Source organism: Colius striatus, chromosome 2 (assembly GCF_028858725.1).
Source record: "Colius striatus isolate bColStr4 chromosome 2, bColStr4.1.hap1, whole genome shotgun sequence".
Lineage (NCBI taxonomy): Eukaryota > Metazoa > Chordata > Aves > Coliiformes > Coliidae > Colius > Colius striatus.
The window spans coordinates 105,561,805-105,588,596 of NC_084760.1; the positions used below are offsets into that span (position 1 = coordinate 105,561,805).

General features: G+C 39.9%; 1 protein-coding gene across 1 annotated transcript in view; it reads left to right on the forward strand.

Moving 5' to 3' along the window:
- PPP1R14C (protein phosphatase 1 regulatory inhibitor subunit 14C) overlaps positions 1-22,023 on the forward strand; it is a 51,293-nt gene extending 29,270 nt beyond the window's left edge. The window contains exons 2-4 of the mRNA XM_061990646.1: positions 12,687-12,770; positions 14,059-14,091; positions 21,949-22,023. Of these exons, the coding sequence (XP_061846630.1) occupies positions 12,687-12,770; positions 14,059-14,091; positions 21,949-22,023 (192 nt within the window). The remainder of the gene's footprint in view (positions 1-12,686; positions 12,771-14,058; positions 14,092-21,948) is intronic.
- The last annotated feature ends 4,769 nt before the right edge of the window (positions 22,024-26,792 follow it).

The window sequence follows — 26,792 nt, forward strand, 5'->3', positions numbered from 1 at the left end:
ATAAGGTTGACTGTTTAGAGAGCAATTTTTTGGCAATGAGCAAAGGTTTGCTTCTCTTTGGATAGGTAGATATGTCCATAGGGGACATAGAGGGCTTTATAGTGAAATGGGTAGAAGAATGTAGTAGAAGAATGTTTTTTGGAGACTCTCAGGAAAGACTGAATGTGTATACTTGAAACTAAATGGATGAGAAGATGATTTTTCCAGACTTTGTAGAGCTCTTGAAAGGATGTAACCCAAAATGAAGGCTAAAGCCCAAATTCCTTTCAAATATGCTACATTTGGATGTAACAGAAGGATTTTGTAAAAAGAGTGGGCTAAAATTTACTTTCAATTAGGTGTGAACTAGAATGGGATGTGATGACATATAGGACCTGTAAGTACATATGTCAGGTAGTGAAATGGTGCTTTTGCAAGCTTGAAGGAGGGGAGATGCTGGAAGACAGAAATCCCAGTTAAAAAACCAACTGAGAAGACAATATTTCAGTGCAAGAAAGAACTGAACACTTTCATTGGAAGCCCCTGTTTTGAAAGGAATTAATATGCCTATACCAGTGTCAGAGACTGTAGTCTGAACTTTATGTTCAACTTTCACCTTCTAGGACTTAGTTGTTTGTTCCACCTTCCATTGATATAAACTTTTCAGATAAGACACTTAATAAAATTATCAAGTGCTAGAGAAAGAGATATTTCTTTGAATATTTTTTTCCTGTCTTGTGCTACTTTGTCTGTAGAGAAATGTTGGGGAAGATGTCTGTTTTTCTAGCTTAGCAGCTGTGTCTGCATTGGCATCATGATGACCTTTTCTTGTAGATTAGGCAAGGGTTTCCCAGCCAGGAGAGCAAAGCACAAAGAATTATTCTGCCTATTCAAGAGAAGTGTCCATGTTTCTGGTGTTCTGGGCAGTTGCATCAGTGTCATAGTATAAAACCATCTGATTTTTAAGAGCTGTCACAATTTTTCTGAAGTTATCAAACACCCATATGATAAAACAAGAGTAAATAAGTTGTATCTGACCCTTAATTTCCATTTCCCAAATGAGCCAATGGAAGTATTTAAATGAATGATGGAGTCACAAACAAAACAAGGATTGCCAAACTGTGTTTTTTGGCCAGTGTGGGATTCTTAGAAGCTATTATGTTCCAAACCAGAGCCTATTTGGATTTCTTACTGTTGAATGCTTTATGGCAGGAGATCTGAACAAGTGTTACCTAAACAGCTGCTCATACAAGAGCTACTGTGTATGGACAGACCAGAGTTGGCACTGCAAGCGTGTGACCCCTGACTAGTGTTTCAGTTACCCATTCAAGCAACAGATAAATACCAAACTAAAAATAGCAAGTCCAGGGCTCGGGATAAGTATTTTCAGTCACCTACATAATAAGCTCTTTTGAAAACTTGTTAAAACACAGGATACTAAGAAATTAATTTGCTGTAAAACCTCCCACCAACTAAGTAACGTGTGTGCCCATTTTTTAACTTTTACAAAAGCCCATTTAGCAACTAATTAGAGGAAAAGTTATTCCTGTTGATTCTTTGCAAATTGCTTCCTTAGCTCTCATAATTAAAAAAAAAAAGAGGGAAAGAGTCTTGAAGTAGGGAGAAGTAAATGGATCTGTTATTTATCTTTATTGGCTGATGGCCTGCACAGGCCTCCAGTGCTGTTTATGGAGTTCCCTGCTGATGATGGGAGAATGCAGGCAGTGAAATGTGACAGCCAGTGTGTGCTGGCTCTAAGGGTGTCTTTAGTAAAATGGCACAGCCTGCTGAAAGAGCACAGAAAGCCTTCCTTCTAGCCAAGAAAACTTAACGGATGCGTTGGTGACCAACAGTAGGCAGTGTGTCTGCTAGGCAAGCCCAGCCTCAACTGAGTTGGCAGAGTTTGAACTGCTATAAAACTCCAGTTTAGCTCTCCTAACACATTCTTTCAATAGCAGCTTTGTGGCCCTGCTAGCAAGCAGAACACAACTGTGGAAAGAGAGGACCAAGATTTCTTCTTCTGCAGAGACAGTTTTAGAGCATTTAACTGAGGTCACCGTGACATTCTTGTATGGTCTATATAAACACAGAGGTGTCTCTGAAAGTAGCAGTCACATTGATACAGAGGTGTACAGTGAATTTTAATGGCTAGCTTGTCTTTACTGATTAAAGTGAGCCACTGCTCTCTATTTGAAAATGGTGTTGCTATCACACTTGGGTGTAGGTAAGCCAGAGTCTACATTGAAAAAGCTCCTGGACGTTTTTGATACTTTCTGTTACATGCTACTAGTGTTATAAAGTGCTAACTTCAAGTAAATATGTACATGTTTTTTTCACTTACTACTTCTCTTGTATGCTAAGTGGTACCATGTTTTTGAAGCCTTGTGTTGTCATAACCACTGGCACTAAGGCAGTTTAGATGTGATACACAGCATCTGTCTGCAGTTCAGCAGAGCACAGTAGCAGGAGTGCAGCCTCTACGAGTTGTCCTCTGAAACTGCCTCTGGCTGTCTTTCCCTGAGTACCTTTACTTCAGTGAGTGGTTTGGTGGTACTTGTATCTGTCTCACTGTGCTTTAACTTAACCTTTCCCCTCTTCTAGGTGACTTTTGACATGACTGTCTTCTTCCATCCCTTAAACAGTGTAAAATGTCATATGTGCTAGCCCTGTTCTGACATATGACCTAAGCAGCTTACTTCAATTTAGTGTTTGGGCAGCCTGTAGCTGTAAGGAGTTTGTCCAGAGGAAATTGTGGTCTTTTGCCACAGCCTTTCTGCCCTCTGGCCTTCTAATTGAAGGAAAGAAAAATTGCAGTGGCATCTGCAGCTGCCTCTGTGACTAGTGTCAATGCAGGCAGGCTTGTTCTGGGGCAGGGTGAAGATATTCAAGGAAGCTGGGTGGGGACTTGTGTTCTGGATGTGGAGTGTCTTTCCCTAGCCTTTCACAAAGGCTTGCCTGTAAAGAGAGATTTCACAGGAATTGCACTGAGGATTGATGTTCTTACCTCTGCCTATAAGCCTGATCCTTTGTGTTGACACTCTGACTGAAGCAAAGGTACAAACAGAATTTCTTCTTGTCTCACTGAAGTGCCAGGGTTGGGCTGCTGTTATTTTGGTGTACTTGCATGCTATTTCATAATAAAAATTCAGGCTGTGTTTACTGTTTTAGAGAGGCTGACTCTTTGAATGGAACTTGTAATTGGAATAGCATCTGTCCACTTCATCTGCTCTACAGTCACTTGAGAGCCAAGAGGAGAGGCCAATCTGTGGCAGTGCCAGCTTGAAACAACAACGGTTTACAGTGACTGAGGGAAGAGAAAGAGCTAGCTTGGGTAATGGGATGGAAAAACTTGGCTTGAGTGGGTGCTCCTCCCCTGCTTATTGAGAACAGCAGTTGTTGTTAATTGCTTTAATGGGGTTCATAACTATGATTTTTAGTGTTTTGTGTGTGCTGTATAGTCATTGCCCTGTTAGTATATTTTTCATTTCCAACTCTGAAGATACAGATGTACCTAACTCCTGGCACATACACAAAGATGCCCTTAAGTGATTCCTAGAAGCTGTTATATTTTTGTGCCATGTTTTTTCTTGATAATTGTTGTTAAATAAGGAAGTTTGAGCTGTTCTTGGGTATTGATAAGCAATGATAACATACAGGATTAGTATCCTAGTTGCCTAGGGTGATACACTTATATAGGGATGGTCCTGCTTGATACCTTTCTGTCCTGAGTTCTTACTTCCCTCCCACCATCCAAAACCAAACTCCCAAACCTGTGACCCTTATGATTTATGCTTTCCAGACAGCTTGCAGAAGTACTAGTTGACAAGTGTCATGGTTTTGTGTGGACCCATTTCTGATAATGGAGAAAGGGCTGTAAAGATGGCTTCTGTAAAAAGTTGCTCAAAACTGTCTCCAACTCTGAGCCAGACCCACTTCTGGGGCTGAGCCAATTAGGCGCCTCCATGATCACTTTTTCAGAAGAAGCAGCCAAAAGAGGAGGGTTCTTCCTGTTTCTTCTTGTTATTTTTCTCCTTTTCTGGCTGGTGGTGGTGCAAGGAGTTGGAAGAGAGAGACCATGCAGGCCCCAAGGTCAGTGAGGGAAGAGAGGAGGAGGTGTGCTGGAGCAGAGACCTCCCTGCATCCTGTGGAGAGGACTGGTGAAGCTGGGGTTTGTTTGCAGTTTGTATTTGCAGAAGCTGTAGCTGCTGGGAAGAACCAGAGAAGTTCATTAAGGACTGCGTCCTGTGGGAGGGACCCCATATCAGAGCAGGGAAAGAAGGCGAGAAGTCGTCCTCATCTGAGAAGAGAGAAGTGGCAGAGCCCATCTGTGAGAGACTGACCACATCCCTCATTCCCTGCACCCCCTCCCCCGAGTCATTGAGGGGGAAGAAGGTAGAGATGTTGGGAGCAGTGAGCTCGGGAAGAAAGGAGGGATGAGGGAAGGAAATCTTAGTGTTGGTTGTGGTTTTTTTTTGTCATCCTGCCGTGTTTTTGCTTTTTGTTCTGTTTCTAGTAGGTAGTAGAATAAACTGTTCTTACTTTCCTAAGTTGAGTACTGGAGTCTGTTTTGCCTGGAACTGTGATTGGCAGTGGGCCCTCCCTACCCTTGTATCAATCCAAAATGTCTTTGGTTATCTTTTTTCCTCCCATCTTTCTGGGGCCTCTGCTATCCTAAGGAGAATGGAGGTCAACGGGGGGTAGTGAGCAAGAGACTGTCGTGGTGCTTCATTGCTGGCTGGGCAAAACCACAACAGGTTATGTTGTCAGCGCAACATAGAGAGAGGAGGTCCCTGGTGTTTGACTGCATCCCTTTTTAAAAATCTTTAAACTTGTCATTGGGAAGACTAGTTAAATGCACACTTCTAGTCTCTCATGTTTTTAGGGGACATATTGCTCAAACTGGTTTGCTACCTGTATGACAGGAAATGATAATTGGAATGGTGGTGAGTATTGAGGAGGCCAAGCTACTTAGAGGCTGTCCTTGTACTTCAGATGTAGGTCTCCTCTGTCTCTTAGCTGACTTCACCCTCTTTTGTAGCCTTCAGAAAGGAAGAAGTGATCCTGAGTATTCAAAACTCATATTAGAAGTCCTAAATGTTAAACATTCTCATAGAATCTTTCTCCTCTGTCTGGGGTTTCTTTTTTTGCGTTTTGTCCAAGGAAACCATTTGATTCAGATGCACCATGGGCTAGTGGGTTTTTTAACTAGGGTTAACTTTAGGACATCTTACCAAGCCTGTAAAAAACCCATCTGTATCTTGCACCAAAATGCTCATAAATGGCTTATGTGAAATGTGAGTTAAAGCCCTTCTTGCCCCTAGTCTCATATTCTCTTTTACTCTATATTGCTGTCCATTGGATAGTATCGTCTAGTTTATTCATCTAGGTTAGTACAGGAGGCCAACAGGTTACTGTCACCTTATGAGAGTGTGGCTTTGCAGCCCTATGTGCTTTTTTCAAACATTTGCACTTGATTAATCTGTGAAAGCTGTGTAATTTTTCACCAGGGATAATGAGCTGTTGATCTAAAGCTAAAGAAGGAGCTCTCTTTTTCCTTGCTTATTGGTGGTCAAATGCAAGCACCCTTTGAAGCTGGAGTTCACAGAACTCATATTTTTGAGTTGCTTGTTGATCAGCTGCTTAGACATGCATGGACATACTCACATATTGAAGGTATGACTTACACAGAAAGTACTAGCTTGGAAAATGCGAAGGAATCTAGTCACTGACATATGCTTTACCCACTCAGTGTTGTCCTTCCAGACTTTACTAACTTGATTTAAATAACCTTATTTTTGCAAATCTGTCTCTATTTTGAAGTCATGTATTAAAAGGATGTGTTTGCATGTACTGGCAGAAGAGGAGAAAGAGTTCCTAAGCACTTGGATCCAGTGAAGGCTGGCTAGCTGTTGGGATGGACATGCTCTTGCAATTGACCAATGAGCATGGTGGTGTCCTATCCTTTTTAACATGTAATCCTATGCTTTTTCTCATAGTGTGTCTCTGGTTGGGGACAACATACCCCTCAGTTGCATACTGACATGGGTCCAGGATGCTGTTAGACCTGGGAGTTTGGGAGTGCTCCTGGTTCCCTGGGTTCAGACACAGATCTCCAACAGGTTTCCTCTTTGAGGTTTCTTTGGAGTAAGATGTAGTCTTCTTTAGGGCAGTTTGCCCATTTATCTGTTGACCAACAGAGGGTGAATTGATAGATGCAGACAGGCTTTAACTAGCTCTTCCTTCTCTGAGCCAAGTGCATGTGCTTAAACTTTGGTCTGGAGATCTGATTGTGTTAATAAACCATGGCACCTGAATGGTTTATTCTCTCAGTTTGAAAGCTGCAGGGATGTAGCTATTGTTTCTGTATCATGCATTTTGTGCAGTCTGGCTGGGCAAGCTGAGTCCAGCTGTACCTGCCTGTGTAGACACTATCATTGTGTGTGTGTCTATCCATCTTCCTCATCTATCTTAACCTTTCCCTGCAACTTTTTTATATCCTCTTTATTTCCAGGTAATGATGATTCCCAGTTAAGGTGTGTATTCCTCCATACAGAGCCCCATAAGCGTGTTGTTCTTGGCATTGCTCTTGACTTAACAACTGGAAAACACAGTTTTGAAATTTCCAGCTTGTACAAATTGAAATAATCTGAGCTGAAGAGATTCAGAGTAGGTTCTTGCCTCAGTTGGAATATCTTGGAAAGATTATTAGGTGAGTTTTTTTTTTGGGGAGTGAGTTTTTTATTTTCTTTTTCTGGGTTTTTTTTTGTTTGTTTTTTGTTTTTTTCCCCCCCGATGTCAGGACTGAAATAGGGAGAAAAGAAGTGATTTTCCCATTGCATGAGGATTTTCAACCGTTTAGTTGAAACTCTTGTATCCTGGAAATTTAAGAGGTAGATTGTTTTGTGTTGGAGTTATCTATGGCCAGTTTATGAATGTTCTCAGTTTAACCAAGCATCTCTCCCGTCTCACTTTGTGCTTGTCATGTGCCTGAACTTGTAAAAGTTTGGCCGTAAGCTCAGAGACTGTGTGACCTAGCCCTCTCTGTAGGCAACAAGGAGGGGCTAATCTCTTGCAGTTCATCTTGGCAGAGAATCTTACAGTTCATCTAGGTCATGGTGCCTGGGAGCTGGGAGTTGCTCCTTTCTCTACATGCAGTGATCCTTCTGCCCACCAGTCCTCAGCTGAGGAGAAAGGGTCCATAGGAAGGAAATAAAAGCAATACCCCAAAAAGTAGGAGCAGAGGATGGAGGATTTTGCAGGAACCAAACCATAAGAGTTGAAGATGGGGACTAAAGTTTTAGAAGCAGAGTGTGAAGGGAAATGCATACTTCAGGAGAAAAGTTAGACTACTTGTTCTATAGACCTGAGACCTGAACGTAGATCTCGACTTCTCGGTGCTCTATCAGGTACTTGAGGGGCGGTTGCTGTGTTTGTAAAGTGTTACCTCCCTCTAGTGGTATGTGGGCAGGGCTATGGGCACCGGCCCCTGGAAGCTCCAGTGGCTAGGGGAGATCAGATCAAACACCATGTCTTTGACTTCAATCCAGCCATTCATGCTGTGCTATGTAAATATAGGTGCACTTAGTGTTCCTGTGAGATACTGCACAGCTCGTGTAAGCCATCAGGTTGACAGGTGGACACTTCACGTTTCCTTCACTTTCTGGGCATTTAACTGGTTCCACGTGAAGTCAGGCTTGAAGACTGACACTGTAAATACCTGCAATGCCACAGATAAATTATGATTATTCAGAAACAGTAGGATCATAGACTCAAAATGAGAGGATAAATCTGGCAACTTTGCCACCAATGTCTCTGTACTTTTCCTTTAATAAAGAAGACATGAAAAGGTAGATGGTGTTGGTGGAAAAGGCATCTGCCCTGGTTAAAACAGCTTGGGTGCAACGTAGGCTTTACTAACTCTTAGTTGGAGCCAAGACTGGATGGCATGTGCTCAGGGGTGTGGGGCCTCATGCTGTGTTGCCTTGGAGATTTCACATTCAACTGGCTGGTTGCTAATGAGATAAGTGTCTGGTGGGGGAGAAAATAGTATGTAACTGCATGGTGAGGACTGTATCATACTGGGAGCAGCATCCTAAATGTGTTCACTAATTATCAACAGTGCAAACTAATATTCACTGTTGTGTGAACCACTTCACCTGGACCAAGAGAAATGGGCAAAAAGATTTTTTTGCATCTCTAAAGTCAAATCATTGTGGCTGCTACAGCATTACTGCTGTTAATATTTTGGGATTGGAGAAATCATTTAGTAATCAAGTTGTACCACTGAGAATTCTTGTTCTTTCAGCAAGTGTCCCCAACCCTGGTGCTCGTGAGTCTCTTGCTATCTCTGTAACATGCTTTCCTAATCTTATATTCCTCATACCAATTAATAGACTCTAGCAGCCCTTTTATCTTGCAAACAGCTTTATTTTAGCTGTTGTATTTGGAATCTCCACTTAAGTAGGGTTAGCTTTAAATTGGAAAGAACTTTATTTTGGTTCTGTATTCATAATTTTTGATCACTTAAACTATTCTTTTTATTCTCATTTTTATCTACTTTTGCCCTGACCTATAAGTCCTCCAAAATGTTTGAATGCTTTGAAATGAGGAACAAATGTGTTTTCTTTTGCTTCATATATGTACTACGTACTGGAATCTGTTTAACTATAGTAAATGCAATCCCTTTGTAATCCCACCAGGTAATATATGAAGCCAATGACTTCTAGTCTGGTAATTTATGGTACTTTTATTTACCATCCTAAGACTTAAATGACTGTCTTGAATTGAGGCAGTGTCAGTTGGAATCTGCAGATGTACTCAGAGCTAACTGTATTAGATATCCAGCAGATGTCTCTTTAAAAAATAAATGTTTTCATATATTCAGTAGATTCTTCTAGAAGAACTGGTTCTATTTTATTGTTTGATTTTGATCCCTTACACTGCCCATCTTCCAGGATTTTGAGAGAAAATCCCGATTCATATGGTCTGAAACTTTCACACATCTAATTGTATGGTCTTCTTTCCTGCCATTTTCTTCATCTTTCTGTTGCTGCCCTTTCAGGTTGCTTCCAAACTCACCATACAAATGATGGCTTCATTTTTTCTTGTTCCACTTGGGTTCTCCTTTCTTTCTGAGACTTAAAATCTAAAGTAAAAACCAAACCAGCCTATTTTATTGTCTTCTAGTGGCTTACAGTGAATGGGCAGTGAGGATGAGGGATAGCAGTCGGTTCTGAGAGTTCGGTTTATAGTGGGAAGTTACCTGATGCTTTAAAATGTAAAGGGCAATAGTTGCTCTAAGTGCTCAGATAGTAAATACTTGTAACAATGTCACTTGCTCTTGCTGTGTTGGAGGTGCTGTCCTCAGGATTGGCAGACTAGAGTGTGTAAGTGTTCTTCATCTGCCTTGCAAAATCCAGCCCTTTTCCTTAAGCTGCTTTGGGAGATGTTTTTAGCGGCTGTCAGATCTCTTCCCTGGTCTCACTAAGTGATACCTGTTTCTGTCTCATCCACTGTTGGGGTTGTGATCACCTCTGCCAGAGGCTAAATAGCAAACAGCTGGAGAGGTTGTTATGTCTTAAAACTGGTACAGCTATTGGCTGCTTACTGCATATTTGTGCCCCAAGGTCTTTAGCCATTATCCTGGAAAGAATTCATGCAACCTATATAACCATGAGGCTGTCTTCCAATGCATCATTGAATTCAAATTGCATTAAATAGCACTGAATCTGACTTTGGTGGTCAGCTCATGTCCTGCCTATGTTGTTAATGCAAATTGGAGAGAGTGCTTAAAAGGACAGTGTCCATCTTCCCCTCCACCAACTGTTTCAATTAGTGGGTGCTTGCACCCCCAACCCTCAAACTTCTGTTTTAGCTTTCCTGGGGGCTGTTTGCTGTCAGCATGCTTTTTGTGGTTTATTTTTTAACCCCCATCATCTATTATTTGTGAAACCTTGTCTCCCTCTTAGTGGAGCAGAACATGGCAGTGCCTTGGTTTTCTTGCAGAGCTTTATAGCACTAACGAGCCCCTTGAAATATGACCCTTCAGCTATGCACATCCCTTCTCAGGCTTGCCCCAGTCTAATCTGGATCTAGCTGCTTAATTGTAGTAGGATCAATCACACTTGTCTTGCCAATAAAGTCAAGCAGAAATATATGACTTTCTTCCCTCCCTCTGTCATTAAAGCTGGTTTGGAGTGGTTAGGCTCCTGACCTAAACATATGGGGTTTTTTTATGCCTAACATAGAACTCTTTGTCATGCTGCAAGCAGTTCAGATGGAACAAACCAAAACTTTGTTTATTAATTCAACTGAAGAAAACAGCAAGATTTATGGTTTTGGTCTTCCTCCCTCCATTTGTATTGTGTATCGGAGTTCAAATCTGCTATGAAGCAATGAGGAAACACTAAAACTTTTACAGAAAATGTAACTTAATTGAATGCCAGTAAGTTAGATCCAGTTGTAGTCACTCACTTCTGAAGTATGTGTAACTTAGTTTTTGTTACAGCTTTCCTTGATGTAGAGGAGTTGTGTTACCTCTTATATCTAAGCTTTAGTGAATAACAGTGTGAACCTTGAAGATGTAGGAGAAAGTTGATTTGAAGATACAAGTGAAGAGGGGTAGAAGTAGGATTTTTCCCACATGACCGGTACCCATCAAGAGTAAAACTTACCTTTCAGGAGTGCTCAGAATCTATTAAATGTGACTGAGCAGTATGTACTTTCTAGGGAACTTCCCCTCACTGTCACCTTGCAATATTGTTTCAGTTTGCCAGAACGCTGCTCCAACAGATAAGAGTTCAAAACATCTATATGACAAAATATTCAGTATGCTGAATGGCAGTTCTGAGCGTAGATGAATACAGTCTGCATTTGCACAAGTCCATAGATGTACACTTTGGTAAATTTACAGTATTAATGGTAACTCAAGGCACTCTATCTTAATATTTGTAAAGAGCTGTTTAGATAAAATATTCTGGAGATTCTGTTTGGGGAATTTCTTAGTGTGATATGCGAATTGGTGTAGAGTTGAGATAGTAAGCTACTAAGAAAGTATACCATTGTTACAGATTAATCTTTATCCTTCCCAATTCTGATGGCTTTTACTGAATATCTGTGGAAGTTTTTACTGAATTCTGTGGAAGACTTCTTTCTTCTTCCCCTTGTTTAAATTACTAATGAATCTATAGCATTAGCTTAGAAATTCCCTCATTGCCAGATTGTGTTACAGTAACTAGTATTTTTGTGGTTCATCTCGGCAAATGCCCACACTTCCTTTCTGACTAAAATGCATGCTGAAAAAGGATGAACTTGCTAACTGGGCAAAGAATGTGCTTCATGTATTTTTATTCATTAGGTCTAATAGCCTGTATGGCTGCACTACTGTGTTCCCGCAGGCTTTCCTTCAGAGGTGAGAAATGAGGAACTTAGTCATCCTACTTCTGTCCTTCCTCCTCACACTCAAATTTTGAACAGTTGGCATTTTAGCTGGAGCTGATGCAGATAATTGTTTGGCACTTTGGTGTTTAACTTTTGTTAGATTAACTCCAGCTAATTTGTCTTCCTTGCTAATGTTTGGATACTTATCCAGTAGAAGGGTAAGTTTGGTCTTAACTGTGGCAGTTGCTACTGGAGCTGTTTAGTGATTTTACAATTGTTGAAACTTTAGCAAATTGCTGGAATCACCACATTTCTGTCAGAGAATTGGTGACATGCAGGATGACAGCTGCTGTTGAGAATAGTGGTCTTGTAGCTTCATCCTGACTCTCAAATCCACTCTCCCCTTTGGATGCTTTCAGGTCCCTGCTTTCATTCAGGAGGTGCCAGGGAGATGCAGTGCCAGTGAACTGATTGATCACAGTGACCTTAGGGGAGAGGACAGACTTAAGATTGCCTATATGTTGGCTGGGATGGAGCAGGGGCAAGGAGGATCCATTTGTCTGTGGCACTGAGGCCACTGTGAGAGTGAGACCTGGTGTGGGTGGGAGGCTGAGACCAGAGTGTTTTGTATTTGCAGTGAGGTGCTGCTTTACCATTTTTGACATGGTCTTTATGATAAAAGAATGGAAAAAATGGGCAGCAGATTTGTTTTTGCATGACTGCAAATGCAATGAACAGTGAATTCTCATTGGAGCTCCAGAGTTCAGGGCTCCTTCAAAAGGTATGAACTGCTCTGCTCTAACTTAGGCAACAACGTATCTGACATGCTAGTGATGCAAAGGGAGAAGTGTAAGGATGTAGGAGGTTTGAAAAAAAGTCTGTTAAATACTCTGTGCCTTGGACTTTGTGCTTCACTGCAGGCACTGGAAATCTGCACTGTTGTAGTGGGACAGGTATGTCACCCTTGTAAGCCACCTTTAAGCAAGGTAGATCTTCCATAGCATAATAAAATAAACAGTCCAATCAAGAATGTTTCCAAAGCAATTTCATGGCATGCTGCAACTTTTGTCTGTATCTTCTTCCTTGACCAGTACTATGAAAATAGCATGACTTGTGCTATGGGCACAAGTGCAGGCAGAGTTGTTAAAAAGCTGTGTGGTTGGGCCTTGGCCTTCTGCCAGCTCAGAAGCATGGAATCAAACCACCATCCCTTACTGATTTCCTTCTTTTCTGACTCTGGACAGGTGAGGCTGTGTGCTATCACTTGTCAGCTTTTGAGGTTGGCTAAAGGATATCTAAAGGACTAAGTGGGAATTTTTGCTTTTCAGGAGGAAGAGATGCCAGATGTAGAAATTGACATTGATGACCTTCTTGATGCAGCCAATGAAGAAGAAAGAGCTCTCAAATTACAGGTAGTACTATTTTCTAATTTTAAAATCAGAATGTTACTGAATTAATTGCATCTGGGTCTATATCTAGTGTTTGTATCCACTGTAATTTGAGCTTAGAGGTTCCTAGGTCTGAGTTTACAGTTGTACAGTCCCATAGATTATGCCAATCAAAATCCTTTAGGACAAGAAGTTCTGGAAGGTGGGTGATAACAGGAGTAAATAAAACAGGAGTAAAGAATCCAGTAATACAGGGAGATAGGGTGAGACAGGTTAGACTCATTCTAGTTTTTACAAGTAGGAAACTTATGTAACTGAGAGTCAGTTATGGTGACAGGATAGTTTCTGTGACTAACTACAGCAGCAGAAAAATATATGTGTGCATATACAGACCAGAAATCGTCTTTTGTGCTTTACATACTGGAAATTGGTACTCTGTTACTAGGTAGAAACTGGAACCCAATGAGTTATCATGGTGCATCTTGTGTAAAAGTTTGGGGAAAGGATAGGATGGTCAGCAACAGGAATTAGTATGGAGATTCAGAGTCTAAATCTCTGAATCCTGTGCAAGGTAAAAGTTAATTAATGACAGAATGAATAGGAGAAGAAAAGAAACTTCTTTGTCTTAAGAGATACATGTATCTAAATCAAGATATAAAACCAATATGAAGGTCTCAGTTTTATAGTATTTTCCCGTTCTTTAGGGCATCTGAACCTATCCCAGAGCAGTGGTTTGCCCTCAGTTCTCTTCTGGGAGGTGATTAATGTGGTAGTTGGATGCACCACATCTCATTTACAGTGCCTGTTGGTATGCTTTTCCCAGTGCCTGGTGCTCAGCTTGGGGCATGGCCCCAGGCTATTCACTTGAATGTTCATAAGTAGCTTTGCTGCTTCTGCCTAAACTAGCTGCTGCAGCTGCCCTGCTAGGAATGCCCTACCTGGCTAACAGCTGTATGTCTGCATAACAAAAACTGTGGTGCCTTCACAGAAACCTACCTTAGAGATTTGTATTGCTGGGAGAAATGTTCTTGAATTTTCATCTTCTCAGTTTTTCTTGGAGAAGAGGGATTTTGTAACTTTAAACCTGGAGGAAGAAGCTGTCACTTCTTTCCTGTTGCAAATCCATCTTATCCACCTAGGGAATGAAGGTGACTTCCTATAACCCTTGGTTTACAGTAGCATACTCTTTCAGTGGTTCCCGATTCTTGCTCCTTTTCTTTTCCCCACTCCCTTGGCAGCTTTCATAGTGTCGACTTGTTTATACTCACTGTTACTCTGTATTAGAACTGACGTTGTCATATTTTGCTTCTAGGAAACTCTTGTAGATTGCTACAAACCAACAGAGGTAAAAAGACTTTTCTTATATACTATTCAATTATGGAAAGAGTAGCTAAGTAACTTTTTTTTATAGCTATGCTTTAAGTAAATATAGGAATGTTAATGAGGAGCTGATGGGCTTGGGGCTTTATCCTGGGAATGTTTGTGTCTGTCACTTGACTACAGTTAAGATCAGGATTGGGCCCTGTGGAGGAACTACTGATTATTCTAGCTCAAGTATCCATTTTGTCTTCCGTGATATCCTTATTGACTTTACTGACACTTAAAGCTGTCATGTTACAAGAGAACTAAACAGCTCTCATCAGATGATTAAAACCCTACTATGTTTGCAGGAAGAGAAGGACTGTGTGCTCTTCAATGTGAAGCCATTTAATTTTCTGTCTAACTGTAAAATTGTTTGTTCTGGGAACTGTTATTTAGATATGCAACTCGGCCATTTCTTTTTGTTAATGGACGTGAATACAATTATGGATAACCTAAACTGGCAGCATTTAATAAAGAGTACTTGACTTCCAACTTGAATATCCATTAACATATCCAGTGCCAATAGAGCTGACTTAACATATAATAACGTGTTCTTACTAAGAAGAGTAAACATTTTAGCAAAAAGTTGGACTCACTGTAAAAATAAGTCTAGATTCTGGGTCAATGGCTTGGTTCAATTTAGGGTCAGTGCTTTGCCAGCAGTGGTTCCTGTGCAGTATTTATAGAGCATTTATAGCATTTATATAGCATTTTCAGAGCATTTTTAGATTCCACTAGTTGGAGACCTTTCAGCTGCATGTGACTAGAAGCCAGGTGTTTGGTTTTTGAAAGAAGGATGCATAAGGCTTGATTCCTCTGTAACATCTGTAGCTGTAGCCACTTAAACTACTGGGGCTTAAGGATTTGTGCTGTGCTGGTAAATGAAGTTGGCATGACAGTCTGTAGGAAATAATATCCTGGACACATGTGGTTGATTGCCCTCAGGTGCTTGAATCAAGGTGGGATTTTAATACAGAATTTATGACTTCTCTTCAGTCCTCTGCTGATGGGATGGAGGCAGCTCCTTTACACAGGGAAATATCTATCTTCCTTCTCAGTCTTTTGAGATAGCCAGTTTAGAGGAATACTTAATCTACTCCTCTGTAAGATTAATTGCCAAAATGGGATTAATTTCCCAGGACTGTTTTCACATCAGCTGCTTTCTTCCATCTGTAGCATAAGCCCACTAATATTGCAAGACTGCTAACTTAGCCCACTGAAAAATAGGGCTTTTTTAACCTGTCGTGTAGATGAAGAAAAGCCTTTAAGTTGGCTTAAACTTGCTATCTGAGGATGCACACCTTGTTGGGAAAATCTGCAATCCTTTTATATTGTCAGGCCATTCAAAACTACTGAGGTAATTGGTTTGTGAAAAGATTTCTAAAAGGCTTGTGCAGAATGCCTGTGAGCTGATGGAATTTCTCCTGACCAATCAAATACAGTCAGTTAAGTGCCTCAGGGATTTTAGCATCAAGAGTTTGCAAAATATAGTAATTCCTAACCGGAGAGAAGTTTATAGAGTGGTATCTGCACTCTTCAGAACGTGAGGAAAAATAGTACAGGCAGAAAGTTTGTACTTATCCCATATGCGTAAAAAAATCTTAAGTCAGTTTTGCTTAGTGTTTTCCACTTAGACTAAAGGTTAAGGGAAGACTGAGGGTTTTTTGCATACGTTCTGGATTGACTTATCACAAGAAGCAGAGATATCCAGATTACTTGAAAGATTGAAGGAATTCTTAGCCTCTTAAATAAATTGGCCAAAGACAGTAGCTGACACAAACTTATAAGAAACTTCTATGAAGTCTTTCCTGTAAGAGAGCTATAGCTTAGCTGTTAAATGTGCTTTAAAATTTTAAAAATGTTTCTAAGCTAACAGTTATGGCTGTATTTTTAGTTTGTTTTTTTTTTTTTTCATTTCTATGAAAATGCACTTAATGTGGGAACCTTGTTGTAAAGTCATGTAGCTTACCTAGACAAGGCAACTAAAGGTTAATCAAGACAGTGCACACTATCACTATGGTTTTTGGGTGCTATTTAAGTTTACGTTAATGATCCTTAAATAAAAATGTTGATTTGCTAATCAAGATTCATATATGACTGTGTCAGTCATTAAAAGTTAGCTTTGTAAAATTTGACAGAAACTAAAAATAGTTTTCAATATGATTTCCAAACAACCTACGTTAAATTGCTGATTGTAATTTCTGGAGAATTTGGGCAGAGATTTAAGTCGCTGACTTCTTGGTTACTTCAGTGGCTGGACTATTTCAACAGCTTTTAACAGTTCATTTTGAGAGAGGTAGAGATGCATTTGTTTAACTGTGTTTCTCCAGGTTTTATTCCTAGTTGGAGCAAATCACAAGTTTGTCATGCAGATTTTCAGAGCAGTTCAGGCACTGGGGTGGGTTTTTTTAACAAAAATTTTGACAACATCTTCAGATAATGTATATGTTTAGTATGCAGCCATGAATAGAAATCTCAGCCCTTCTGAAACGGAACTTCTAAACTTTTGAAGGATTATGGTTTTTTTTTTTTTTTTGGTCCTACTGTGTTGCAAATTGTTTTGAGTTAATGTTACTATTAGTTTTTTAGTATTCTATTGCTGCTTTGCAAATATAAGTAGGATACCCATTTGGAACAGGAGTAACTAAAGATGTATCCTAAAGCCTCGATGCACTGTGCTGTCTTACATCTGGGTGAGCCTAGTAGCTAATAGACTTTTATTTCTGCTCAGCTGATGGGTAGTAAAGTATTAAGCCACAGTAACTGTATTATATCCATAATTCTTGAAATCAAATAGGACACTTGATAGAATCATTTTGGTTGGAAAAGACATTGAGTCCACCAGCTAACCTAACACTGCCAAGCCTACCACTAAACCATGTCCCTCAGCACCTCATCTGGGGATGGTGGCTCCGCCACCTCCCCGAGTGGCCCGTTCCAGTGCTTGACAACAATTTCAGTGAAGTTTTTCCTGACCTCCAATCTAAACCACCCCTGGTACAACTTGAGGCCATTTCCTCTGGTCCTATCACTTTGGAGAAGAGACTGACCTCTACCTCACTACAATTCCCTTTAGGTAGTTGTAGACAGTGATTATGTCTCTGCTCAGCCTCCTCTTTTCCAGGCTGAACATCCCCAGCTCCCTTAGCTGCTCCTCATAAGACTTGTGCTCCAGACCCTTCATCAGCTTCATTGCCGCTGTCTGGACATGCTCCAGCACCTCCATGTCCTTCTTGTAGTGAGGGGCCCAGAACTGGACACACCATTGAGGTGTGGCCTCACCAGCACCATGTACAAGGTTTTCTGATACAGTACACTATTTCTGTTACAGGTCAGGGAGCTATTGACCTCCTTGGCCACCTGGGCCCACTGCTAGCTCACGTTCAACTGGCTGTAGATCAACACCTCCAGATAATTTTCTGCTAGGCAGCTTTCCAGCCATTCTGCCCCAGGCCTGTACTGTTGCATGGAGTAATTGTGACTTAAGCACATGGCCTGTTCCTTAGCCTTGTTGAACCTCATGCAATTGGCCTCAGCTCATTGAATCCAGCCTGTCCAGGTCCCTCTGAAGAGCCTTGCTGTCCTCAAACAGATCTGCACACCTGCCCAGCTTCATATCATCTGTGGACTTACTGAGAGTGCATTCAGTCCCCTCATCTAGATAATTTATAAGGGTATTAAACAGAACAGGCCCCAAACAAAGACTTTGTAGAGATATAACTTAAGAAACATGCATATTTAAAAGCAATGCAGACAGGCATTTCTAGAAAAAACATGATTTCTTTATCCTTGTGGCCACTCTGCATTCAGTGAACTAAAACTATTCATACACGTGCTGAGATCTGCCCTATATTATACTACAGAGTTGGTGGGAATTAAGCTTACAAGTTTTAATTTCTGCAAATACTCATGAATGCAACTTACAAATACCCTTAGTGATATTATATGAATGGAGAAGCAAGATTGGACAAGAACAAACTATACTTGTTTACATGCTGCCCAGTTGGAGAATAACAAGACTATATAGCTTGATCATAGCTAAGCTTTATGGTATGTAGTCAATGCCTTGGACAGGGCTCATGGAGAAGCTAAATTGCTGCATATTCTCCTCCTCCGAGCACTGATGTGGCCTCAATGGAGAAATTATGCCAACAGGATTGTTCAGTGAGGCTACAGAGATGCTATGCCAGTTCTTGGTAATAGAAGGCAGTACCTGGCTTTGTTTCCCACAGCCTACTCAGTTCACTTCATCCTGTATGATTGACTTCACATTTGATCCTATGTGAAGGAGAACTGTGTGTCTGACAGTAGAGTTCCCTCTTTTTATTTTCTATTTGCCTTTTTTTTTTTCTTTTTCCCATTCAGATGGCATTTTTAAGCCATTGTTTAGTTTCTTCTTCAAGTAGCTGTGGGGATTGCTCTCCAGGCTGACTTGACTTTTTCATCCAACCAATCAGTCTTTCTCCAAGAAATAGCCTTAGGCAAACAGTTGAGGAAATTTTGATTTTTTTACTTGGCTGCAGGGAAGAAAAGCTGTGGAGAAAAGTGGGGTTAGAATAAATTTCATGTTCTATTTAAGTAGGAGGACTAGAAACTCTAAATTTTGGTTTAAGGACTAGTCCTTCTATATGTCTACTGTTTGTGGAAGAGAAATTTGGAGACACAAAGTCTAATTAGTCTCCAGAATTAATTGGAAGACTTGAATACGAAGCCTGGAATTCATTGTCTGTCAAGTGACCTCATTAAAACAGTGAATCACACCTCCAAAACAGAGAGACAAGTGATTTCCTCCTCTTTCCTGAGTTATCATTTCAGCTTTGTTTGTTGTTTTTTATTCTACATTAGATGAATGCTTTTGCTGTACTGAAGGTCTCTTGATTCAAGGGAAAACATTAGAGAAGGGAAGAAAGACAAATGCCAAAGGCTGAATATAGATGAGTGCAAATGAACTATAGATTCAGTCTGTGTCTCATTTAAATTTGCTTTTAGAATTAAAAAGACATCTTCCAGAAACAATGGTTTTGTCTAATAAATTAACAGGCCTCTCGGTACTTGTAACAAAACTGTATTTAAAACTGATTTCCTTGAAGAAAATTTATAAAAAAATAATTTAAACTGCATTTGTGTACATTTTTACCTTTTTTTTTTCCATTTACCGATATGCTGATTTGAGCTTTTTCTTCTATTGAAATTAGATGTGAACTGTATGTTTCTGGCTGTAGCCCTCCAAGGAATAATGCATAAGTTTTCAAATCTTTAGCTGAATTACTGTTAAATGTTTTCCATTTCTGTGAATTATATAAGGAGATAATCCAACCTGTGTTACAGAACCACTTTTAACAGAGATTTGTAAATGATCGGCTTTCAAATGCATGATGTCGAACTTGAGCATATCTCCTACAGGGGTTTTCAATAAAAAGCTCAGTTTAAAAAAGACTTTTGTGTATGAGGGTGAGATAAATGTGAATATTAGGCTTTCCTTTAAGCCTTGACTCAAATGTCCACAAGGAATAAACCTGCAATTTTTGAATGATGTTTCATATCCAAGGGAAACTTGCTCCTAACTCTTCTGAGATATGGGAGAAGATGGACAGAGAAATGGCAGCGATGCCTCTCCAACAGGGATGTCCCAAATAGATGCAGTGAGAGTATCACAGATTTCTTTCCCAACTCTGCAGATGCTCTTTCCTGTAATACTCTTACTTTTAACTTCTGTGAAGCAGTAGGACAATTTCTTCTTGGAGTGTGGTGTTGCTGCCTTGATGGTGAGTGAATGTTATGTAGAGTGTTTATGTCTTTGAAAGATTATTAATACAGTCTTCCAAACAGATGAGTTGAACTTCAGCTTGTTCTTTCCCAAAGCTATCTTTATGTGACATTTTGGCATGAGTGTAGCTTTTTATGGGAAGCATTGTTGGAAGGCAATGCTAATTGCATTAATGCCAAGTAAAAATCTTTCACAATGACTTTAGAAATTTAATTTCTATAATGACTTCACTGCAGAGCTTCATGCAAGTTTGATAGTGAAAAAATCCCGAAGTGTATTTATATGTTTCAAACAGCACTACGCCACACTTGTTTTGTGTTGTATAGTGGATTTTTATGATTATGAAAAGATAACACAGAACCAGTGTGTAGTGCACTAAAAGCTGTGACTTTTTAGAGTAAACTTGTCTCCTTCCTTTTTCTGACCTCTGAATGGATAAGTTCAATGCTTGACAAATTTATATTGTTACAGTAGCTTATGTCCATGTGCAAAAAGACAGCTTCTAGAGGACAGAGAGAAAGGATTTGGGGTTTTAACAAATCTACTTTTCTGATCATCTCTTTAGACAACCTATCCAGGTGTGAAGCATAATATTGATACACATAGATGTATTCCTGTACTGGCCTTGATCTAGTTAGTTTAGGAACAGAGGTGGCATATAAAAGGTTCTTGAGCACTTGCAGCCCACGTGGATATCTATGCTACTCTACCTTTGCTGGTCATTGAAGCCACAGCTAGTGATGGTGCAACAGTACACATAGTACAGATGTGTGTAAACTGTCAGGGAAGGAAACTTCTCTGTTGGGGTGATACTTGCCAGGATTGTGGCCCCACTGGAAAAATCTACATATTTCTCAAGTTAAAATACACATTTAGAGACACTTTGCTTTTATGCAAGTGTAGTACCTGGATAATATGTTTCAATATGAGTTTTTGAAAGGTACTGTGTTGTCCCTTAGGTGTTGACCTTGTTGACTAGAATTTTTTTGCCTCAAGCGTTCACCTAGGAAGTTGTGGTTTTTGTCCTTTCATGGAATCAGAGAATGGTTTGGTTTGGAAGGGACCTTGAAGATGATCTGTTTCCAACCCTCTTGCAATGGACAAGGACACCTTCCAATAGACAGGTTTGCTCAAAGCTCCATCCAACCTGGCCTTTCACATCAGCCTGAGTAACTCTAATTACATTCCATGTTTACAGTTAAATGATTTCATGACAAGAACTTATCTGTGGATGTACATGTAGTACTGTGTCTCCCAGTGTGACAGTAAGGGGGTGATTTAGCTTTTAATGCATCTGCAGTTATAAGAAATTGTACACTGAAAAGCTTTCAGATAATGGTGCAGTTCCGTAAGCTTCTGCTCTTCTACAATTTAAAATGAGAAAATCTACTGAAACTGGGAAAAATATCACTGTGAAAGAAGACCTGGTCCATGAATATATACATATATTCTTTTTCAGATTAGTGTCATTTACTGAGCTCCAAACAGTTTCATCCAGCATAAGCCAGTGGTGCTACCTCTGGCTCCTTGTTTCTGCCTTGCCTTGGACTACAATGAGTGGTGGTGAGCCTGGTCAGAGAGCTGAGCCAGCTGGGAAAGTAGCAGGGCAAAAGCAGCTGAGTTTTTAGCCAGATTTTCTGTTCCGTCTGAGTACACAGCCAGAATGTTAGTTCCGGCATGGAGAGTGGTGAGAGAAACACCTCTTTTGTCAGGAGTGCTGATTTCTGTGCAATCTTAAACTGTGAAAGTCTGCTTTGACTATTTGTGTTGTATCCAGCAGTGGGTAGTGCCTGATTCAACAGTGGGGAGAAAGTTCTGTGTTGTGCAAGCCTGAAGAATGGCTAGCAACTGAGTCTGAATGCTCATGTAAAAGAAAAGCTAGTTGTTTACACCTCCCCTGTGTGCTGAGGTTATGAATGTAAGGTTTCTGGAGATCAGGCCAGAGAAATTCCAATTTAGCAGCAAAAGCTTAAATAAAAATGTCTAATTTGCTTAGATTTTTTTATAAACTCAAAATCATGGTATTATGGGATCATAAAAATTGCTTATATTTTTCTAATCTTTTTTTCCTAGGAATTTATCAAAGAGCTGCTAACTCGGATAAGAGGAATGAGGAAACTCAGTCCCCCTCAAAAGAAGAGTATATAAATAACTTAAAGTTGTAGCACTCTGTAAAAGACATGGCAAGGGAAATGGGACTTTGAATACAAGACCTTTATTAAAATAGTTGTCTTTCTCCACACCTTTTTTGATTTCATTCAGTTTTGACTCAAGGAATTTACTTTGTGTGTTTTAAGGGTTCTTTTTTTAACTGTCAATTTTTTAAAATTGAGAATATCAACAATTTGGATGCTGCTCAACTTTCAAACTTGAGGATTACTGAAGCAAGTGAAGAATCCAAGAGTTAGTGATTAGGGGCAGCAAGTCTACGTGGTGAACCAGAAGATCCTGTAAATTTACAGAGCTAGGAGACTTCTCCTTGCAACTAGTTGGAAAACGTTTGTTTTTTTGGGTTTTTTTTTGAGTTGGTTGTACATTTAACTCATGGATGTCAAGTTTCTTGTGCTTGTCTGTACATAAATGATAGAGTGGGTTGTGAATACTGTTTCACATGGATGGAAGGAAAAGTTTGTTACAGTAAATTATTTAAATGGTGGTTACTGCAAATTTGCTACCAGAAGGTACCAATTTAGATGACTAAAATGAATGCTGCCATTTTTCTAAATACCCTTAAAGCAGTCTAGTGAAGAATTTCATCATATCTCCTTGTTTAGACTGCAGCATATGAGAATTGGGAATTTTAAGGGCTTAATTTGTAGACTTAAAGTTACTTGATTGACTTCACTTTGCCAGATCATTTCTTCTCCACCTCCTGGTGTCTTGGAACTGTGCTAACCTGTACTGAATAAGGGCCTGCAGTGATATCTGGAGAAATGTCCATCACAGTTTAAAGCTGCTTCACAGTGGAGTAAAGGCAGTGCTATCAAAATGAATTAAAAGCACTGTCTTGCATTTAGTGATATGGTCTTAGTCAAATGCAGATTCCTCTCCTATTAAGGTAGACAAAGAATATTATCGTCTTTGTTTATAGCTCTGCCCTGAGAAGTGGGAGGACTTCTTAAATTGGGCTCTCTTAACTTTTAAAAGCAAGAACAGAAGAGAGGTCCCTGCTCCCTCCTGGAAAATGTCCTAACTGAAATGTTCAATAAGCTACCATATACTGGTAGGTGACACTAGTCAGGCATTTTATATCAAGGGTGCTCTGAACATATTTTATTTTTCAGAAAAAAAAGTACATGTTTGTGAATTTTATGTATACTGGCAAGCTTTTTTAATGTATTTAATTTTGTAATGTTTACCAATGATTTTATTTACCAGATATTTACTCAAATAAATGGAACAACTTGTGACTTGTTACATGTACACTTTTATAAGACTACCGTTGCTGAGTAGGTTGGTAAATGAACACGCCTGTCAGAGAAGCCTGTGAAGTGGTAAGTACATGGGAATCAGCTGTATAGACCTTAATTGTTTTTTCATGTGCCCAGTATCACTCAAATTCCTGTAACCTGGTGCACAGTCTTCTGCAGGTGAGACCTTTCTTCTCTGTACCCTTGGGGATTTAAGAAGGGGCGGGGGATGGGGTGGTGGGAGAAGCCTGGAAATTATTTCACATAAATGCTGCTGCTTCCTATTTTATTTCTGCCAGAGAGGAGTGTAGGGAAAGGCTTGCACTGGTTAACTCCTAGTTCTCTATTGTAGGTATGGCAGAAGAAGGTCTTCTCTTTTTTCCTTTCTGCACCTTTCAGTTCTCAAGATGTTGCCAGCAGCATCTTAATTTTTGAGGTAATTACAGCTGCCTATGTTTGCAAGTAATGTGCAGAAACAACCTCGAGTCCTAATGTTAAAGATTCTAGTAATTTCCACATCCACAGATGTGTTCTGTGACTTCACTGACAGTTTCAAATGTAAATTCTTTTTCCTCCTTTATAATAATGGTGTGCAAAATCAGAAATGTCAAATCATAGTCATAGAATGGTAGGGGTTGGAAGGGACCTCTAGAGATTGTCTAGTCCAACTCCTCTGCTAAAGCAGATCCACCTAGATCAGGCCACACAGGAAATGGCAACTTTAACCAGCTCACACCTACAGCAAAATAATACTTCTCCCATTTTTTTTCTGTCATGTCAACTGACTAAAAAAGTACCTGTCCAACTGTGTGCATCAGACATTTGTCTCTTGTTGTATTTGACTGGCGCTTAAGTAACTGTGGAAAATAGTGGTCTACCCCTTTGAAAGCCAATTCATTTGTTGATACATTTAGAAATTCTGAAGGCTGGGATGGTCCTTCCTATTTTCGTGACTTACATGGATGGGACAGTCACTCTGTGAAGTTTGACTTCCTCTACTCCTACTCTACATGTTTTGCTGTCTTACAAGTGTCGGTGAGGAAAGACAAACTCTAAAATACCTATTGTTTGTAGCTGGTCTGATTTGTACTGGAGACTAACAGGGTCTTATTCTTGTTACTGGAGATATTCTTGGCCTTGGTGTAAGTAAGAGGAGAATCAATCCATTCACTTAGGATTTTATTGTACTTTATGGCTTTATACTGTGTGGGTGTTCTTGGCTCTGAGCAATATTCAAGGGACATATCAATAGCATGCTGTTACTGAAACAACTTGAAATGAAATCCTACAGCCCAGGCTCTTCATTGCATTGCTTAGATAGCTTTCATGAGAAGGGCCAAGTCTGGCTGCAATGAGAGCTTCCTCTGTGTGTTTTAAGTGGCTAATGAAAGGAACTGAAATTCCTTCTTATAAGTAGTGAAGCTGAAGATTTTGTTTTGGTATTGAAGTACCTCTCCAGTGTACAAAGACAGCCTGCAAGAGCATGTGTTTCTGGGGTCAGCTTCCTGGTGTAATTAGCCTTTGCATGTTCTACAGCAAGAGCTGACAGTGTGATGACTCCTGTGGTTGCCCTTCCAATTGGCTTAGAAAGAAGAGGAAAGTGCTTGTAATCATATTGAGTAATTGCCGTGACGGGATAGTATATTACTGTGACACAGAAGAAAGGAGAGGAGCCATTCTTCTACCGGCCTTGGTTTTGCCCCTTCCCCCCATTATTTTTGTGATGGATTTTACTCATAAAGTTACTGTCCATGCAGGGAGCATCTAGGGAAGATGTGGGAGGGAAGCTTTCCTTGTTCTCAGATAACATGATGCAGAAAAGCAGGAGCAAAATATCTGTTCCTTTGGTGCTCTTCAGATTCTGACACAGACTTGGTAAGGGTCTTTAGCACTTTTATCTGGGTAGGTATAATACTATATGTGAAACTGGAATTACTCTGTAATGTGTTTCTATAATGGTTGTGCTGATTTAAGACAGACTTAATGTAAACATGCACCTCTGAGGTAAAAATTAAAACAAAATCCTGTGGGCCACATGGACAGAAAGCCTGTTGCTTGGAAACTAGAAGATGATACAGGTCTCATTCTGAACAAACAGTTCTTAATGAAGTACTGTAACAGAAGGGTTAATTGCTTCTTGGCTATGTAAGGTTTGTCATTGCCAGCACCATGCACAGGTGTTAAGCAGGTACTGAGTAACTGCACACAATGCTTTTTTAAAGAATATTGAAATTTAAGAGGAAGTCAGAAAAGAAAACAAGTACTGGGAAGTCTAGGAAAGAAATCACTAAGAAAATAGCTGTTTACATGTTTAGCTCTTAAGAAAACTGAGAACAGATCTGCAGCAAAGCAAGTATGTCAGGGAAGAAAATGAAATGTAAAGGTTTCAGTGTATTGGAGAAAAGCAAAAGGAGGAGGAGGAATTCCTGGAACATAAAAGGAAGCCTGAAGTGGGAAAAAAGTAAAACACCTTAGTGGTGAGAGTGAGGAAAGCCTTTGAGCCCACTACTGAGGGCATAGATGAGATAACCATCTATTGTTATCTCCAAATTGAAATTGGATGCATTTCTAGAAAAGTTGTCATTGAATGAGTTTATTAGCCCAGTCAAGATAATCAAAGGCCTTAAAACTCCAGGTGTCTGTCTTTTTTTAGAATTTTGTTAAAGCAGAGGAAATAAAACATATGTCTGTGTATTATCACCATGTCACTACATGCTTATCTAGTAGTCAAATCAGGTTACCAATACCAGCTATGTATATGCACCTCTACTGCTTTCTACTTGAATTTCATGTTACTTCTCTTTTTTTTCCTGACAGTAAGCATATAGTAAGTGTGAATGGAATTAAAGTTGCTAATGAAAGCTAGAGAGAAATTGAAGTCAGAAAGTATGCATAGAAAATACCTAGGGCTGTAAAATTTGTTCTTGTCACTGTAGGATTTCAACATCAGTGTAAATGCAGAGTGTTTCTGAAGTTCTGAAATTGCTATTTATAATAGTTTTAGCTAGTGCTGATGGGATTTTATTTGGGGATTTTTATTTTGGTGGAAGTAATGAACAAATTCTCTGAGCTATTAGTTTACACTACTTCCAGACTTCTGTTTTCCAATGAAAATCAGCATTAGCTATTTAAAGTGAGCTATTTGAAAACTGAAAACCGAAAACCTCTCTTAGAGGTACAGTTAAGTTTTGTTTGGTAGGAAACTCAGATGTCTTCTCTCACTGCACTGGCATTTTAGTTGAACTTGCTTCTAGTTAATAATGAAAATATCCTGGGATAAAACTTAACAGAGGTTTCAGTCTGACTAGCTGTAACTCTTTCCCTGGCTTTGTGGATGGGTCTGTGTCCCCTCATGTGGTCCATAGTAATATGGAGCTTGTAGGAACTGGAGTAGTACTATCAGAAATGTTAAGAATTGGAACATGCAGGTCTGATGTGATTGTGCTTATGCAGGACTGGTGTTTCCTTTCTTGTTTCATGACCTGAGGCAAAACCAGATTGGAATAA